Genomic DNA, 18,470 nt, shown 5'->3' with positions numbered 1-18,470 from the left:
GAGCCCCATAGGGCTCAATGGAATGGGGAAGCCGGATGCACCGGCACCGTTATGAACGGTGCTTGTGCATCCGACATGCTGTGCTTCCGGATACCGCTCTGCCCGCCAGATACAACCTGGCGGGCAGAAAGGCACCCGCGAGCACAGCTTGTAATTTGCCAGTCTGGGAACTACAGTACCGGCAAGCTTACCGGTACCGTAGTTCCCGGACCGGCAAACTTGTAATGAGGCCCAATGCCTAGAACGCATGCAGGAACAATCATTAAAGATATAGTTAAACTGGAATGACAGCATTCAGAAGAATATGAGAAATAGCCATTGATATAGAAACAGTCAGCGCGAAAGAAGCGCAATAAACCCCCTGCACTCTTTCTCGAGGAGAAGCAGCCGACTTTAGCTCTATCCTTACTCCAACCCCAGGTTTCAGAATTGGATAAAGGTTGTTTAACTCTTACCCAAGTTTCAAGCCTTCTGCTGATCACTCAGTCTGTGCGACAGGTAACAATCCAGTCCTTTTCATTCTCAGTTCTCAATTATTCATGTGTCTCAGCCTCGGTACCCACACGTTTCCTCTTAATTATCGTCCTGCGACAAGTGACAGAGGAAACTAGGCATTTCCATCGAAACTTACAGATATATGCAGACGACACCCACTTTGTGGTGCAACTGGAGATGGAAGCAGGAGAGATGATCCATGTCATTTATTTGTCTCTGACGGGGACATACATCTTGGTTAAGTGGCTATCAGTCATCCCAAATTCCAATCATATGGCCCCAAGCACCGAGCAATCAAACTCCACACCCCTGAGAATTCCTTAGATTGTGCTTCATTTCTGGGCCCCTTGGTGATGAACCTGCAACCACTTCAGGGAAACTGGCAAGCAAGGGGTTGAAAATAGATGCATCAAAGTGATCCTGCATCGCATGTGTTGACTTACCACCCCCTGATCTGAACAATAACTTTAAGGAAAACATATATTTTAATAAGCATGAATTACTAGATGGGAAGGTTTTTGGATTAGGAAATGATATCTGTTCTAGAGTTAAAATATATTCCACTTGCCTAAAAGCTATCATCATTAGCAATGTAAATTACTTTTTTACTCTCAAAAACTTAATTGACTCTAACTTCCAAAAATAAGGTGTAAAATTTCATCAGAGTTCTGTTTGTAACCCTGTCAGAGGAAGTTAAGACTGGCCACGGAATCGCCCCTACAGTTGATTTGACCACCTTTTCTAATCCAAGTGTAAATAGAATGAAACAAATAAGAGCCTCACCAAGGTTCGTTACAAAGCCCCTTTAAACAAAATCAAAGCAGCACTGTCAGTAGTAGGCAGAGTATGAGAATCAATATTCAGATGTGTTGTGCCTCTCCTTACCGTGAACATTACATTGGGCCTCATTACACGGACGGCGGTAAGGGTTAACGGTCACCGTTAATGGCAACGGTGACCGTTAACCCTTACCGCCGTACTACGAGGTCCCTTTGCGGGTTGGAGGAATTAATGCCTGCTTCTTGCAGGCGTTAAGTACCAACCCGCTAAGGGACCTCGGAGCTAATTACGGCACCGCAAAATTGCGATGCCGTAATTAGCGCCTTCCCCATTCCCATAGAGCCCTATGGGGCAGAAATGGGAATGGGGAAGGGCAATGGCGGAAGGGGGATTTACCGCCCCTCCAACCTTGGAATGGGGCGGTAAATCCCCTTTCCGCCAAGGCGGTGCCGGTAATTTACCGGCATGGTCCAGGGTGCTAATAGCACCCTGGATTACCGCCTTCCGTGTAATGAGGCCCATTGTCCTGAGAACAGAGGAATTACAGCTCTTACTCATAATCAGACGAACAAATACGAGAGATTTACCAGTCACTTGTACTCCCTATAAAGATGCAAATACCTGTAATAAAAAGCAGGGAGTAAAAATACAACCCAAAAATGGTGGTTAACAATGGCCACATAGTAGCCTACCCCATTCTTACACCCACCAAGTATCACCAATATTTTCAGATGAGTGATACCAGCGGAGCAGTGGCACAGGTAGCTGTAATAATATTACTGCCTGATCTGATGCACCACTTGCACTGGATGGTCCAGCAACAATTGTCAAGAACGCAGGCAGATGGCTGCCAAGTGGCAAGCAGTGTTTCCACAGTGCATGTGTATAAGGTGGGTCAGCAATAAAGCAGAAATGCTGGATAATGGTGTGTGTGTTTCACGGAACAAAGCTTTCTGACTTGCGGTTGTGATAGGTCCCTGAATCCTTCATACTGTGTGGCTTCCTGGCAGAGGAGGTTGGTGGAAGGAGAGAGACCCTGGGAGATTCTCCTTATGCCACCTCTGGTACCTCTTCACGGTGCCTGTGGGTGTCTCCTGCACCCAGAGATTCCCCCATCGTCCCCAGAAGCTCTCCCAACTGTAACCTTATCACATCATTGGGTATATTGAGACATTGTTGACATCCCTAGGTTATGCCTCTCTCCTCATATCCACTTGCCCATCCATTGCACCCTTGCAATGACAATGTACGTCTCTGCTACCATATGTTTAGATGTTTGATAAACGTAGATGAGTATCATGACAGGGGCAAACATGACTGCTCCTCAGCAGTGCTAAAACCTCCAATTTCTGTCAAGATGTAGGTGCATATTCAGGCAACCAAAGACAGTGTCCATGTTGGGCTACTACTTGGTCTTCATTGTGTGTCTCTGGCCTGTGTTTGGGTTCAGCCATCATCTTCTACGGATAGTGTTCAACATTGGCCCATTTGTTCCAGGCTCTAAGTCTTTCATACCAAATGTAATTTGGTACAAATTCCCTATTAACCTTGCAGCAGCTTTGTGGGGTATCACCCAGCGGGAATAATCAAGTTTAGCTCCATCCTTTTGGGGGTATATAAAAGCCCATAGATGAAACCTCATCAGTCTGTGGTAATCTCTCCCTGAGGTGCTCATGTTGGTTAAAGCTCATACTTTGTAGAGAAGAAGGCATGGTTTTCTAGTAATCGTGCACTGAAAAAAGGACGATGCCCCTCACAACCTCGAATAACCCTGCATCGTCCTTAGTGTGCTATTGGAATTCCTCCCTTACCGTCTCTTCCTTCCCCCAGGCATCTCTACTGCCGTTCCATGTTGTGAGGAATTCAAAAGGATGCATATAGTGTATTCAAAATTCCCCTGGCATGCACTCTATGGCCAGTAGCGTTCATAGTGCTACTGGTATGCAGTAATCACAAGGGATGTACAGTTGTACCTCAAATAAAAAGAACATGTCCATAATTACACTGATGTTCTATGTCTTTGGGCCTCATGCTAAGTTTGTCAGTCCGGAAATAAGGGTGCCGGTAAGCTCACTGGCACCTTTGTTTCTGGACCAACAAACTACGGGTTTGCCTGCCAGATCCGCTGTGCTGGACAGGTCTGACCCTGCGGGGTGAGCGGTAACGGTAAGCAAAGCCTCCACAGAAGCACTGGCACCGTTAACAACGGTGCCCGTGCTTATGTGTCCCCATTCCCAGAGGACTCTATGGGACTCTATGGGAATGGGGATTTACAAATGTACCAGTGCCTGACTTCCCGACTCGTAATGAGCCGGTGGCACTCGGAAGTCAGGCACCAGTAAATATTTACGGGTCTGGCGCAACATGCTGTAGCACTGGCAGGGTTACCGCCGGGCCCGTAATGTCAATGTTGTATGTGATGCCATGACCATCATTACTCATTATTATTATTATTATTAGTATAATCACATTTGTAGAGTGCACCAATATGGCTTCTTGGCTCTGCGCCAGATGTTAAAGGCAGAATAAAAATGGTTACTGCTGGAATAGTCAGGTTATCAGGACTTGTGGAAGACCCTGATGGATGGGATGGATACTGTGAAGGAGGCGGTTCCAAAGTTGAGATGTGGTGACTCGGAAGTATTTGCCCAAGTGAAGAATGGAGAGAAGATGGCTGGAGAAGCAGAGGTTCCTGGGTGGAGAGTAGTGTTGAATTTTGGGGGTGATGAAAAGGGACCAATTGAAGGCTCTGTGAGCTATGTACGAGGGTTTGCATTTGAGGAGGTTATTAACTGGGGTGAACTAGGCCTTCCATCCATATGTTGCTTGGCTGCTCTGAGATGGATAACGTGGTATATTTGTATATTAAAGGCAGGGGAGAACATCTTTCATCTCAGTTTGGGTGCCCGCTGCTTAAGGCACACAGGATTTGTTCTCTCTCATTTAAAGGAAGATTGTGAATCCTGGCTGCACCAATTGGACCTTAACTTTAGTGACATGAATGACATTAATTATACAATACAAAAGAAGAGATTACTACACCTTGGTTGTGCAAGCAACCATGTTTACTTAGAAAACAAACGGTACTGTCTGAGAGTCTTATGTATTTTTGATTCAACTTGTTATTTACCGATCAGATTTAGGGGCCCATTGGGGTCTCCTAAAATGAATCCTAAAATCTATTAGGACATGTTGATTCTTTTTTTTTTAAACTCTTTATTTCTCATTTTCAACAAGTTACAATAAATAACAGAATTAACATCCTACGTCATTGAACTACAAAATACACAGTAGTGGAAAACAAAATAAAACAGGATTCCAAACCATAACTCTGTATTCCACCATATGAAACTCAAGACCAACCTAAAACAAAGCCAGATGCACCAGACACATGATGACAATAGACAGACAAGACCACACAAAACAACCACAGAGACAACACAAACCCCTTCCCAATACATTCATGTTATTTGAAAAAAGACCAATGCACTCCACTCCAGAACCTAATCTAGCCTCATCCATAAAGGTCACTAAAGATCCCCCACATATCATCATAAAGGGTTTCCTTGTCTTGTTTGCAATACATCGTTTTCTCAAATCTGGATAAAATTCTAACATCTGAAATCCATTCCTCCACCATCGGCTTCTTCCGTGTCTTCCAGACCCTCAACACCTGTTTAGCCGCCACCAATAAAACTCTGAATACCCCACATGACGTCACCCAACTCACATCGCGTCCACCACTATACAACAAAAAAACAACCGCTAAGGGATTGCGTGGATAAACAATGTCCCAAATTTGATCAACCCTATCAATAACCTCCCTCCAAAAACGTACCACTCTTTCACAATACCATAACATATGTATCAAAGTACCTCGTTTTTTCCCACAGCCCCAGCACCGATCATCACCAACTAATCCCAATCTACACATACGTACTGGGGTCCAATATATTCTACCCAATATCCTCTGATGTATATAGCGCAATTGCAAATCCACTTTGGCAGGCGTTGGTACCCTCCAAACCTTTTTCCCATTCCCTTGGCGTACGTTCCCTGCCCAACTCCTCCGTCCAAGACAACCTCAGCTTGTCCCACAAGTCTACCCATTGCCCATCAGATTGCATAAACTGCATAAAAGTAGACACTCTTTGGAGTCCAATTTCCCAAAAATTAAAATTCTCCGGTTTCTTCAAAAACGCAGCACCCAACATATCTCTTCGTTCCAATAGCATGTTGAGTCTGTGACGAGGTTAATTGCATGGAAACAGTGAAGCACGTGCGCATATTTTGATATTTTGCCGTGGAACCAGAGCATTAAGAATCTCACGTTGTGCGTGCTTTATACATAATGGACTAATGCTTTCTGCAGATGAATTTTGGAAAGGATTGATGCTGGGTCAGCATTCATATTAGCTACATGCAGATTTTGAGCTGATATTTTTAGATTGTTACATTAATTCATTGGTTATATTAATTAATATTGATATTAGCTCTATGCAGATTGTGTGCTGTTTTTGATTGTTATATTAACCATGGATTTTGCAAAATGTCTCATTATTTTATGTAATGCACTTTCTTTTACTGTTTTTACTGCTTTTTCCTCTTTATTCATTTTATATGTATGTGTAAACGGTCTGTAGTAAACCATTAACAATCACATGTTTAAAAAAAAAAATCCCGCAAAAAAGATTAGGTATGAACATGGAAGAAATCTGACAAAAAAAAACAAAATATTTTGTATTAGTAATTTAGAAAAGAAATCAAAAAGTCTAAATGGGATACTTGCCCATAAGCAGTGAAAAGCTGGAAGGAGAAACATTCATCAAAATGCTTGCAACGTGTTTGAGTGTCCAGCAACTGGGTCTTAAAGGCATGGTCTAGTAAAAAACGTTATTTAAAAAATAGATAGGCAACATAAAAAAAAAATACTAGCATTCTCTTTTTTAAAACTTCCTATGTAAAATTTTGAGCTATTCAAGCTCAAAATTCACAAAAGCAAGCACATGGGCGCATCCATTTAGTGAAATGGATGCCCTCCTGTGCTGGCTTTTGCTTTTGCGGCACTAATGAAGGAAAAGCCAGCCAGCTGTTGTAAACAAAAGCTACCGCTGGGTGGATTTCCCTTCATTAGTGCTGTATGGGGAGGACGGGGACCGGAGACCAGAGCAGGAAAGCTACAGCTGAATCTCGGTAAGTGCTATTTATTTAAAAAAAAAATAAGCACTAGCTGCGGTTTTTTTTCTAAGTTTTCCGGGCTGGAGTAAAACCGCAGCTTTAAAAACGTTGTATTTATGTTTGCGGTCGCTTTTGAAGTGACCGCAAACATAAATACAACGTTATTGTGTTGGAAAACGATGCAGTTTTTCTTTCCAAGTTTCCCAGGCTCCTCTGGCTCGGAGGAGCCTGAGAAACTCGGAAAGAAAAACCGCAGCGTTTTCCAACACAACCGCGTTGTTTCTGCCTGAATCTGCTTTCCCATTTGGGGCTCTCGGGCTCCCCACGGGCATTGCAGAAAACATCCACGTTGTTTCTGCCTGAATCTGCTTTCCCATTTGAGCCGGAGGAGCCTGAGAAACTTGGAAAGAAAAACCGCAGTGTTTTCCAACACAATAACGTTGTATTTATGTTTGCGGTCGCTTCAAAAGCGACCGCAAACATAAATACAACGTTTTTAAAGCTGCGGTTTTATTTCTAAGTTTTCCGGGCTCCTCACCTAGTGCTTATTTTATTTTTTTTTAAAAATAGCACTTACCGAGATTCAGCTGCAGCTTTCCTGCTCTGGTCTCCGGTCCCCGTCCTCCACATACAGCACTAATGAAGGGAAAACCACCCAGCGGTAGCTTTTGTTTACTACAGCTGGCTGGCTTTTCCTTCATTAGTGCCGCAAAAGCAAAATCCAGCACAGGAGGGCATCCATTTCACAAAATGGATGCGCCCATGTGCTTGCTTTTGCGAATTTTGAGCTTGAATAGCTCAAAATTTTACATAGGAAGTTTTTTTATGTTGCCTATCTATTTTTTAAATACAATTTTTTACTAGACCATGCCTTTAAGGAGTTAGGCTATCACTCAAGCTGGAGGGGCTGGGAAAACTCCCTCAAAAATGTTCACTTGTGACTGTACTCAAGATGCAAGCTTTCCTATTTCCTGGAAACATATGTTCAGGCCGAACATAACAAACATGAGAGCTATTAAGCTTGGTAGGAATGAAAGGTGCTTCCAAAGATGTCTTTGAATGTTTTCTTCAAAGGTATTCAAGAGCGGTTAGATACTGCTTGGAAATAGGAGTAGAGTTTGATAAAGATCTAATCCGCAAACATCAGTTTCAACACACATTGTGCTACTCCACCAAAGTTGCTACCAACAGAGCATGGAGTCGTTACAAGTTCAAAAATAGTTTGGGTAACTCCTACCATTTCTGTGATTATTATAGTAATAGCTGTGCATCTAATACTGGTCTGCCACTGTGCACTTAGAGTAGGCACTTGTTTCATGGAAATAGTGGCACCTTGAAAGAAAACAGCCATGTGTTGCTTTGTAGTGCAATCTGTTCATATCTCTGCCCTGGAGCTTTTTAGTGAAAGTTAAGCCTATTTGATGAATCTGAAGTATGTGTCCCTTCTCCCCAGATGAAGCCACCCGCTTTGAGGCTAGGGAGGTGAGCCTGCTAAGCAAAACCCTCCATAGGGGTATGGATAAGTAGGACCTCACTGGGAGTGATTCCCCTATAGGGGACAAGGACTCCCATTCCCATAAGGAGCTCCCATCAATGAAGACAGTATCTGCGTATATGGAATTGAGAAACATACTAGTACTACTATATTGCCTATAATAAGCAGTGACATGGTACCCTTCCTTTTGGCTTTGGAGAATGCTGGAGCATATTCATAGGAGGAACAACACACCCATGCCTGAAACGTAGTGAACATAAAAGTACGAAGAACCCAGAGAGAGACAGAATACAGTGCTGAGGCGAACCTCTGACGACATGACGTCCAGGAGGGGCAGAGTCACGCAGTACCACAGAGCTGTCAATAGCACAAGAACATGGAGCAGAGAACAGACGACTCTGGAGGGTGGACAATACATGCAGTGGACTAGCCACAGTCGAGACTGAGGCAGAAAAGCTGTCTCCTGGTGGCATGACCACGCTAAGGCCATGTTGGACTGGAAGCCTGATAATGAACACTGACACCAGAATCCTGTCGAGGAATAAAGCCTCGGGTCTGTGCCAAGACACAACGACTACCAGAGCTGGTAGCAGTGGAGGGTCTGTCAGAGCAGTACCTACATGGAGAAGAGAACCAGAAATTAATTGAGGAGCCAGCGGAGCGGCCCTCGCAAGCCGAAGAGAGAAGCAGACACTGAGGAGAAGCGCCATGGAAACACCTACCCAGGGAGCAGGCCTGATGCAGCTCCAGGTATCAGGGTTACTCGGGTGAGGGGAAGAAGAGATTAAAGCCAGGGACCTTGGCCAGACAAGGCCCACCAACCAGCAGCAGAAGCCTCTGGTTATATACGTTGGTTTAATAGTGGTAGGGTTGGATAGAAATTAAGTTTTGCTGAGGACAATTTTTTATTTCTTTAGAGGACAGACAAGCAAGCTTTGTTTTAGTTTCATAGGCAGGAAATACCCTTGTAGTTATAGGTATAGTGAGGCCTTTCTTTATCATTTAAAAATAAACATCTTTGAAAAGTCCTCTTTTGGTCTGGCTCATTCTTCTGGTTCCCCACACCAGTTTACAATAGAACATTGAACTGTCACTCCAGAAATTACGGTTTCAGCACACAATATAGTGTCTCAAAGCATCAGCCAAAGTAAAGACATGTGGGGCATTAAGAAACAAAACGAGCATCAGCAGAGTGTAGGTCAATTATGTCCAGGTCCAGTGGCCTCCTTGGTTGGTGAATATAAGAGCCTCATCCCTTGGAGCACCGCAGATGCATTGCAATAGATGACATAAGTGTCCTTCTGCAGGTACACTGAACGACTTGACAGCTGCTTATCTTTGCAATCCCTACCTGATAGGCTCAGTGTGCAGTGTGCTATAGCTATCAGGAGGACTGCTGTTACTACTGTTCTGTGATACTGTGTGTGATTCAATCATGAAGGCTTAGATCCACCAGCATTGCTGATATCCTTTAGGTGCTGATTGGAGGCTGAGTCTTCCTGGGAAACTAAACAGTGCAACTATTGCGGTGAAGAGTGGTTGCTATGACTCGCTTAGCAGATCTTGCTGCTTGAATCTGGGGTGTTATGCTGGGGTTGGTTTTGTGAGGGTATGGCTACTCCCAGGACCCCCGCCCCCACTGCAAAGCCGTTCTTTATTCACCCCTCAGGACAGATTGGCATAGGTTGGCCTGGCGTGATGTAATTGCCTTACACCAGGCTCACTATTCGAGCAACTGCTCACACTGCCATAATGATTCTGGCAATGGAGCATGGCGCAATCTGTTCCTTTTTCGGTGCCTCTACAATGACAAAACTGGTAGCTCCTAAGAGCGAAGCAGGACGTAGCAGGATGACTCAATGCGAGGATCACTGGCTAAGGAGGAAAGGAGGAGTTTTAAGATCCCATTGTCAACAAACCACAAGATTGGTAAGGAAGCTTGGGTCTTCGTTAAAATGTAATGCAAAAGAAGGAACTTGTCCGTTGGTGGCGACAAAATCAGTGTTTGCAGTCTCAAAGTAGGGGTGGCCTGCTGGTACATGAAGATGGGATGACGCTGATTGTTTATCATTTTAGCACAGAGCGGATATAGAACATTTGTCACTTTGGGTTTGGGCCAGCCATTCATAGAACACACGTGTTCATAATTGGAGCAGCATCTGAGGCTTCAGTAGCAGGCCTTGAGGACAAAGCAAGAAAGAAGTTAGCACCTTAGACTTTGGCGTCATGTAAGCATTGTATCTGTACCCCTGGCCAAACCACCGCAGAGAATTGTTCTATTAATATCCATGTACCTCACCTGCAGCCTAAGGGCATCTGATTGCTACAACCTTGGCCACAAGGGCAATTCAACTTTCCTCACTGGGGTTCTGCGCACATTTTCACTTCCCCAACGGGCTTTTGGAACACTGTGCCAATAAGAAGGGAGATTGATAGAGTGGATGACATATGCTGCGCTATAGTACCTTACAGCCAAGGTTTTCCTTTCTATAATTTGAAAGATTGTGCTTTTCAAGTATGAAACATATGAGTTTTTAAAAAAATATTTCTGATAGTCAACCATTTTTACAATGAAGCATTGCATGTCTTTCTTATAGAATATCAGCGCTTTTGAAATTAGACATGGTTGATGGCTATAAACATGTATGGAACACTTGAGATTCTGCAAGACATAAGACAAAGAGAGCGGGCTGAGAAGTACCCTCCCCAAAGTGTGGCAAAATGTATATAATTGTAGTGAGAACTACTGGTGAGTAAGGGAGAGCTTTTTGTTATTGGTGCCGGGATAGTTGGTGAGGATGCCACTCAGCTTGGCAGCTGCGAGATACCGCTCAGTGTTGCCGCTATGACAGTGTCAGCTGAGGTATCTAGTGACACCAACTACTCTGGAGCCGGTAAACTCTTATTTGGGCACCTACCAGGGAAAAGCATGTTGAGCTACCAGAATTGAGAGGTCAAGCAATGCTATTAAACGGGCCTGGAAGCTCCTAGTGTGACATCTTTCATGGTTTGAGACGTCCAGTGAAGAAAAACGAATATAGGCTAGTAGGGAACCATTGTGTAGCATAATATGGTTTGACCCTTGGAGCGAACCAAACCAATATATTAAGTAAAGAAAGCTGAACCTGAGGTAGGCCCCAACGCAATCCCAAAAATGTCAAAGCACCTGAGCGTTTCTTTGGGAAGCCACCACCTTATTGACAGGAGTGTTTTTATAAGCAGGCGTTTTCCCACTATTAATTTGAGCCTACAAAATTAATAATAACGAGCAGATTGCAACAAACTTTAAGCTCAAGCCCAGTTGTAGTGTTTGTTTTCCCACAAGTCTAATCATTTCTGTGTCTGAACTTCTATGTCCTCATATGCTATGCCTGGGCTGGAAAAGAAGGTGGAGGTGTTATAGACTGACTGTGGGACCTTTCCATCTCCCTCCACACTTGGCCTCTGACGTTGGCCTCTTGCCAGAGGCACTTGTGGGAGTTAGGTGGACCAAAAGGCTGGATGTCATGATCTCCCTTGCAGGGCCATAAGAGGCTCAGCCTGTGAGGCAGAGTGACATTGGTCGGTGGTGCACTGACATCATTGCCCTGTGCAACCAAGTCCTTTCTGGTGGCAGCGTATGGCGAGTTCTGCCGTTTTGCAAGCCATTTTTTATAAACATAGAAATATGTAACATATTTATATGTTTATAAAAGATGGCTTGAAAAGTGCAAAAACCATACTGAGGTACGCACATAAATACATGAATGCTTACATTTGTATACTTGTTTGCGTGCCTTACTGTGGTTTGTGTACTTCAAGATGGCTTGAAAAGTACACAAACCATAGTAAAGTACGCACACAAATATATAACATTTATATATTTGTGTGCGTACCTTATGTTTTGCGTACTTTTCAAGCCATCCTGTTTAAACATTTCTATGTTTAGAAAAGATGGCTTGAAAAGTACACAATTCAAGCCATCTTTTATAACCACAGAAATCAGCACAGAGTCCCCAGGTTCTCAGAGGTTTAAAGACGCCCCGACGACATGGGGAAACAAAGGGACAGTAATTTCCTCCAGTGACCCCTCGTGCGAGGGCTCACCAGAGGAATTTACAGTGACTGACAGAAGTGCCAGACAGCCACAGCAATGCAGTGGCTGGCTGGCACTTTTGTCATCTTGCCTGATTTAATGTCGGGGGCATCTCCCGTCACGGCCGGGGTGGGATAATGTGTCCCGCCAATGTGCTGTGACCGGGGGCCCTGGCAGGTCCCCGGCTCAGCCCCACATTTTGGAGACTGCTGGGGCACAGCCCTGGCTAGCCCCGACCACTTAAAGCACTGGTCACATGACAGACACATCAAGTTTTGCGTCTCTGTTATTTTTATAATCAAACTCCTCCCAGTCCCCAGACTCCTATAAAATAGCCCCACCCTAAAAGCTTATAAATGCCATATCATATCATAACCTTCCGTCCACATCCAGATTGTTTAACCAAGCTTAGGGGAGGGAGGCGGGTGTTGTATTGTAAGTCTTGTTTTTTCACTGGCCAGGAGTGATTGCTATTAGAATGTTGATGCATGAATGATGAGCAGCTCAGGCGAATGTTGTGTGGGTCTGTGAGTGAATGTTCTATGTCTAGTGTCAGTTGGGGGCCTGAGCTTGGTATGATAGGATGGCCAGTGGGTCTGCTGCTTCTATACGTCTTGTGATCTACACATCCATGTTCCTGTCCTGTTTGATGTACTGCTGTATACCCAAGAGAAACTAGTTCTATGTACATTTGTACCTATGTATAATAAAGCTCCACCTGGAATAAACCAATGGCTCCACAGCTGGTCTGTGTTTGAATGCTGAGCCCAACTTGAATGACAACCTGGAGAATTTATAACAGTGGGGAGTCATAAGGAATGGGGCCAGGACGTGTACGACGAGGAGTGGTGGATATTACCTAAATAATCAATACATTCCCCCACAGACCTGACACTTAGGTCTCCCTGCCATTCCTCTCAAGCCTGCCAGTGAGGACTGTCGCTCTGATTTATTCGCAGGCCTTTGCACTGCGGGGAGTAACTGCTTGGAGTTCTTCATTGGCCTGTCACTGGGAGTATGGACTACTGTACATTGTTCATTGCCCTGACATTGTGAGCAATGGCTGCTCTGGTAGCGTCACAGGCCTAGCACGGAAGGAGTGGCTGCTTTCCGTGCGTCACAGGCCTACCACGGACGGAGTGGCTGCTCTGCGTGCGTCACAGGCCTAGCACGGGAGGATTAGCTGATCTACGTGGCTGGTAAGTGCAGAAGGGAGAGTAGTGGCCGCTCTGTAATTCTCAGAACAAGTGGCGCTATGAGGGTGGGTGCTGCTCCCTAGTCCTCACGACACTGCGAGAATGGTTTTTTCTAGCTGTGCTGGGAGTGCTTACTCTGCATTCCTCTCAAGTCGCAGTGCGGTCAGTTGTGTGCTCAGCAGTTGTTTTTATTGTATATGATTAGAACAACCTTTACAACAGTGAAACACAGAAATTGTATAGAAAAGTGTATAAAATATATCAAAAACACCGCAGATCGATAAAATACAGAAGAATCATTAACTACAGTAAACAGTTTTGAGAGATGTCTGCATTGTAAGCAGTGGTTGTCCTGTGTGTCTAGCAAATCTGGCACGTGGAAGAGTGTCTGCTTTGCAGTACTCACAGGCCAGGCCCTAGGAGTAACGCTTCGACATTCATTGGCAGGTATAAAGCCCAGAGGGGAGTTTTTGAAACCCTGCATTGTCGTTGCTATGTTTCATATGATATTGTATTGTATTGGCTGCCTTGCATTCCTCAGAAGGCACAATGCCTGACCAACAATATCTTCTCTTGCCTTTTAGAAACACGTGAAGATCGAACGAAGCGCCTCTTCCGGCACTACACAGTGGGCTCCTACGACAACTTTACCTCACACAGGTAGATATGCATGGTGCTTCCTCTAGCCCTTAGCGTTGCCTCTCTGATCCTCATGGGAGATGGTGGGGAATGGAATAGCGGGAGGCTCATTGGGTGGGGGGGGGGGGTGGAGAGACAGAAGTGCTAGAAGCCTGCAGAAGTGTTGAAGATGATCTAGGTCTTGAGTTAGAAGTAGGGCTGAGAAAACAAAAAGTGTAGGAATGACACCGAGATGAGGGTTGGAGTTAGCTGTACGCATGATAAAGGCCTTCATTTAGTGATAATATTGAGAACACCATGATTTCCTCTCATTAGTGATGACAGTGATAGAGGGCTAGTGTCAACTGTACAGGTTATAAGGGCTGTAGTTCGTGGTGAAGATGATACAGGACTGGCGTCATTAGTGATTGTGGTACCATAAACCATACTGTTACACATGTGATGCAGTAATGCTAGTATCAAACTTAATGGTGAAGTAGTCAGTGTTGATTCTCTGACTATTGTGCATCATGTAGGTAAAATTGCTATGCAGCAGTCTGAATACAATGGCTGTCATCAGTCCTTGTGTTGCTGATAACGTGTTGTAGTCTCAGTGAGGTAGTATTACCACCATTCTTCCCCGTTTATCTAGTGCTATACAGCAGTCTTTGAATTAAATATGGCCTTTGATACTCTGTGTAGCACAGGCAAACCCTAATATTCGGTCTGACAACTCGCTGGGCACATAATGTGTGCATTAGAATGCAGCAAAGTCTTTGTTGCTTCCTTTACCACGTGTATGGAATAGCCAAACTTCCTTCAAAGTATTTAATCCTCGTGTGCACATGGGCAGGTATTTTGTTATCCCACTCTTTCTGAGTTTTGAATAATAGCTCTTCCCCTCATAGCCTCGCCTTCTGTATCAATCGCCACCTTGGCCTCACTCGCAGTCCTGTAGCAGCCTGCATAGGCCTCACTCTGTACATTAACTCTTACCACCCTGTAAGGTCCTCAATCTTCCTGTACACCCAGACTTCTCCATTATCCATAGCCTTATGTGGCCCCTGTGTACATGAACAAATACCACACATCAGGGCATGCACTCAGACTATGCAAATGAACTTGCACTGTCATTAATAGCTCATACTCTGTACAAGGTCTTGTAAAACACCTCACTCACACCCTCTTGCTCCATGCGGACGTGCCCTCACATTCCCGCTCATCCTTTTGAGTAAATGAACGGACTTTTCCTCTGTAAATTATTACGCAGCTTCTTTCACAGCCACGCCCTTCCTGTGCACTCGGGCCACGTTTCCTTTGAAGGCACTCCTGGCCGTTCTGTACACGGGTGATGGGCGTGGGAGGTCTCTAAGGTACCACATCCGCTGGCCTGGAGATAAGAATGCCTGGCTTTCCACTGGGAATAGCCACAGGATGACATACTCTGTTGCCCTGTGTTCGAGCCTGTGGTGCAGCATATTCTTTCTTGAGAGCAGCATAAAAAAGTTACGCTCTCTCTTTTGATTCAGTTAATGTGAGACTTGTCTAATCACCAGCTCAAAAAGCAGACATTCATATTCATAAATCCTGCTACATCAGATGGATATCCTTCTACATAGGACTACATCACATTGTAGGACAGAAATCTACTCTGTACATATTTTCTATTGGCCATGATAACATTGTGAGAGGTGTAATCCTGCATTCGAGAAACAATTGTTATAAGTCGACACCTCTTCATGAGATGCCCAATCTCCCTTTGCCATGAGAGTGGAAATATTGAAAACTGCCAAGTATTTCTCTAAAGTCCGTAGTCTGCCAGTATGTAATTCTGCTGCCAGCTTGTTGCGTGTACAGCCTAATCCTGTGACGTGAGTATATGGGCCGTATGCTGTTTGTGACCAGCCTACTGCTCCTTACAATTAAGTTTACCTATTCTCTTTGCATACTCTGTGCCCAGTGCATTGATTATTGAAATAGCCTACTGTGCCCATTGCTTTGATTATTGAAATAGCCTATTGTACCCAGTACATTGATTATTGAAATAAGCCTACTATGCCTAGTGCATTGAATATTGAAATAACCTACTGTGCACATTGCTCTGATTATTGAAACAGCCCACTGTGCCCAATGCATTGATTATTGAAATAGCCTACTATGCCTAGTGCATTGAATATTGAAATAACCTACCATGCCCATTTCTTTGATTATTGAAACAGCCCACTGTGCCCAGTGCATTGATTATTGACATAGCCTACTATGCCTAGTGCATTGAATATTGAAATAGCCCACTGTGCCAAGTGCATTGATTATTGAAATAGCCTACTGTGCCCATTGCTTTGATTATTGAAATAGCCTACTATGCCCAGTACGTTGATTATCGAAATAAGCCTACTATGCCTAGTGCATTGAATATTGAAATAGCCCACTATGCCCATTGCTTTGATTATTGAAATAGCCCACTGTGCCCAGTGCATTGATTATTGAAATAGCCTACTGTGCACAGTGTATTGATTATTGAAATAGCCTATTGTGCCCATTGCTTTGATTGTTGAAATAGCCCACTGTGCCCAGTGTATTGATTTAGACTAGTCTGTTCCTACTCTCAACTATGTGCCCCAGAAAGACACTAGCACATTCTTTGCTGTGCTTTACCATATCACTAATTTACTTAACCATGTCCCTATCTAAGCATGTACCACGCCCTACCTTGGACAGAAATACTAGACTCCGAGCTAGATTATCACACCTCTACGAACCCAGAGCTCAGAGTCATACGATCCTTAACGCTCAACACAAAAGAACTATCTTGCATCTAGCATCAGCCCCTATTCCAACCACAGCCTACCATAACACCAACAACCCCAAACCTAATCCTACACAACCCCAGAAAGACCCATTTCAACTACAATATCTGGAGCCCTGGTCAATGCCAGATCTTTAGTGGCCCATGCCACAGGAATAGCTGACATTTTATCATCCAATGACCTTGACCTCCTAGCTGTCACAGAGTCCTTGCTACATGAAGCTGCAGGCCCAGCACTCTCATTAGCTATACCAGAAAACTGCCAACTAATCAGAGTGGACAGACCTAGCGGCAGAGGAGGCGGTCTAGCCATTATAGCTAAAGCTAACCTAGCTCTAAAACCTCTAACTCTACCCCTCCTTAAATCATGTGAACTACTCACTGCCAAACTGCCTATCTCCAACTGTCGGACTCTATCAATCTATATAATATATAGGCCACCAGGCCCCATCAATACTTTCGAGGAGGACCTATCCAGCTTGCTAGCTAACAATATAAAAGACTCTTCACAACTATTAATAGTAGGTGACTTCAACCTAGGATTTAACGACCCAGAAGGCAAACAAGCCCAAACCATAGCAACTATGCCTGCGGAACATGGCCTAACTCAAAAAGTCCTTACCCCAACACATGACAAAGGAAGGACCCTTGACTGGATTGCCAGCTTGAATTGTCCTACCAATGTAACCAAAACCACCCCTCAAAAATGGACGGACCACCACCTAATTAATTTCTCTCTAACCCTAGATAAACAGATTAACAAAGACCAAGTCATGGCACCACCCCCTCCCTACCAGATCTAGACAAAAAACATCACAGTTGACAATCTCCTGCCACTCCTCCTTCCCACTATCAATGCTCTCCCTCACAACCTAGACCCAGATCTCCTTGTGGAGACCTACAATAACACCACGACCAAGACCCTGGACTCCATTGCCCCTCTTAAGCTATGTAAGAGCAAACAACAGGCAGACCTTAATGCATGGTTCACCCCCACCTCAAAGAATTAAGACTAAATAAAAGAAAACTGGAATCCATATGGCGACACTCACCATCTGACCAAAATAAAAGGCAACTTAAACACTTTGCTAATAACTACAAAAAAGAAATCCTGCACACCAAAAAAGGTCCATTCATTGAAAGGATTTCTAATGCCAGTTCTAATACCGAGGAACTTACTTGCAATTCTTAGGTAATTGGAATCCCCGATACCTCCCCCGGACAACACCCAAAAAGACAAACAATGGTGCACGAGCATCCAGACCGCCATAGCCAACAAAATAGCAACCCTCTAACTCAAAATTGCCAAGAAAAAAGCCTCCTTGTCCCCTAGTGAGACACTACCACTCAGCCCGACTAAAGACACGCCACGCCATGCACCCTTCAAATTTGCCAAAGTATCCACCCAGGAAATGGAAAAAATGATTGCTTCTTTAAAGCCATCTAACTGCAAGTGTGACCGTTGCCCTGTCCAACTAATTAAGGATGCTGCAAGGGACCTAGCCCCCTTTATTACCAAACTGATTAATGCCTCCTTCTCGACTCACACCATCCCAAGTAACTTAAAAGAGTCATGGGTTTTACCTCTTTTCAAGAAACAAACTCTAGATCCCTCTATCCCTACTAATTATAGGCCTATGACCACGGTACCCTTCCTTCTCAAGATAATAGATAGAGTGGCCTATTTACATATCCAGCACTATCTTGAAACTAACCATCTCCTAGGCTCTGCCAATCCGGTTTCAGACCACAACACGGTACATAGACGGCCTTAATAGATCTCAAGACACAAATTGACGAGCTCAACGACAAGGGAAATACTGCCAT

The 18,470-nt window shown here is 44.3% G+C and overlaps 1 protein-coding gene across 5 annotated transcripts in view; it reads left to right on the top strand.

Annotated features, from left to right (window-relative positions):
- The window catches only part of SHANK3 (SH3 and multiple ankyrin repeat domains 3), a 3,072,962-nt gene that overhangs the window by 1,830,100 nt on the left and 1,224,392 nt on the right, over positions 1-18,470 (top strand). For all 5 annotated transcript variants that reach the window (XM_069629467.1, XM_069629466.1, XM_069629463.1 and 2 more), the window contains one exon: positions 13,804-13,879. In XM_069629467.1, the coding sequence (XP_069485568.1) occupies positions 13,804-13,879 (76 nt within the window). The remainder of the gene's footprint in view (positions 1-13,803; positions 13,880-18,470) is intronic.

Source organism: Ambystoma mexicanum, chromosome 12, assembly GCF_040938575.1.
Source record: "Ambystoma mexicanum isolate Mex_15411 chromosome 12, UKY_AmexF1_1, whole genome shotgun sequence".
In the NCBI taxonomy this organism is placed as follows: domain Eukaryota; kingdom Metazoa; phylum Chordata; class Amphibia; order Caudata; family Ambystomatidae; genus Ambystoma; species Ambystoma mexicanum.
This window is presented reverse-complemented; position numbering and strand designations above follow the sequence as displayed.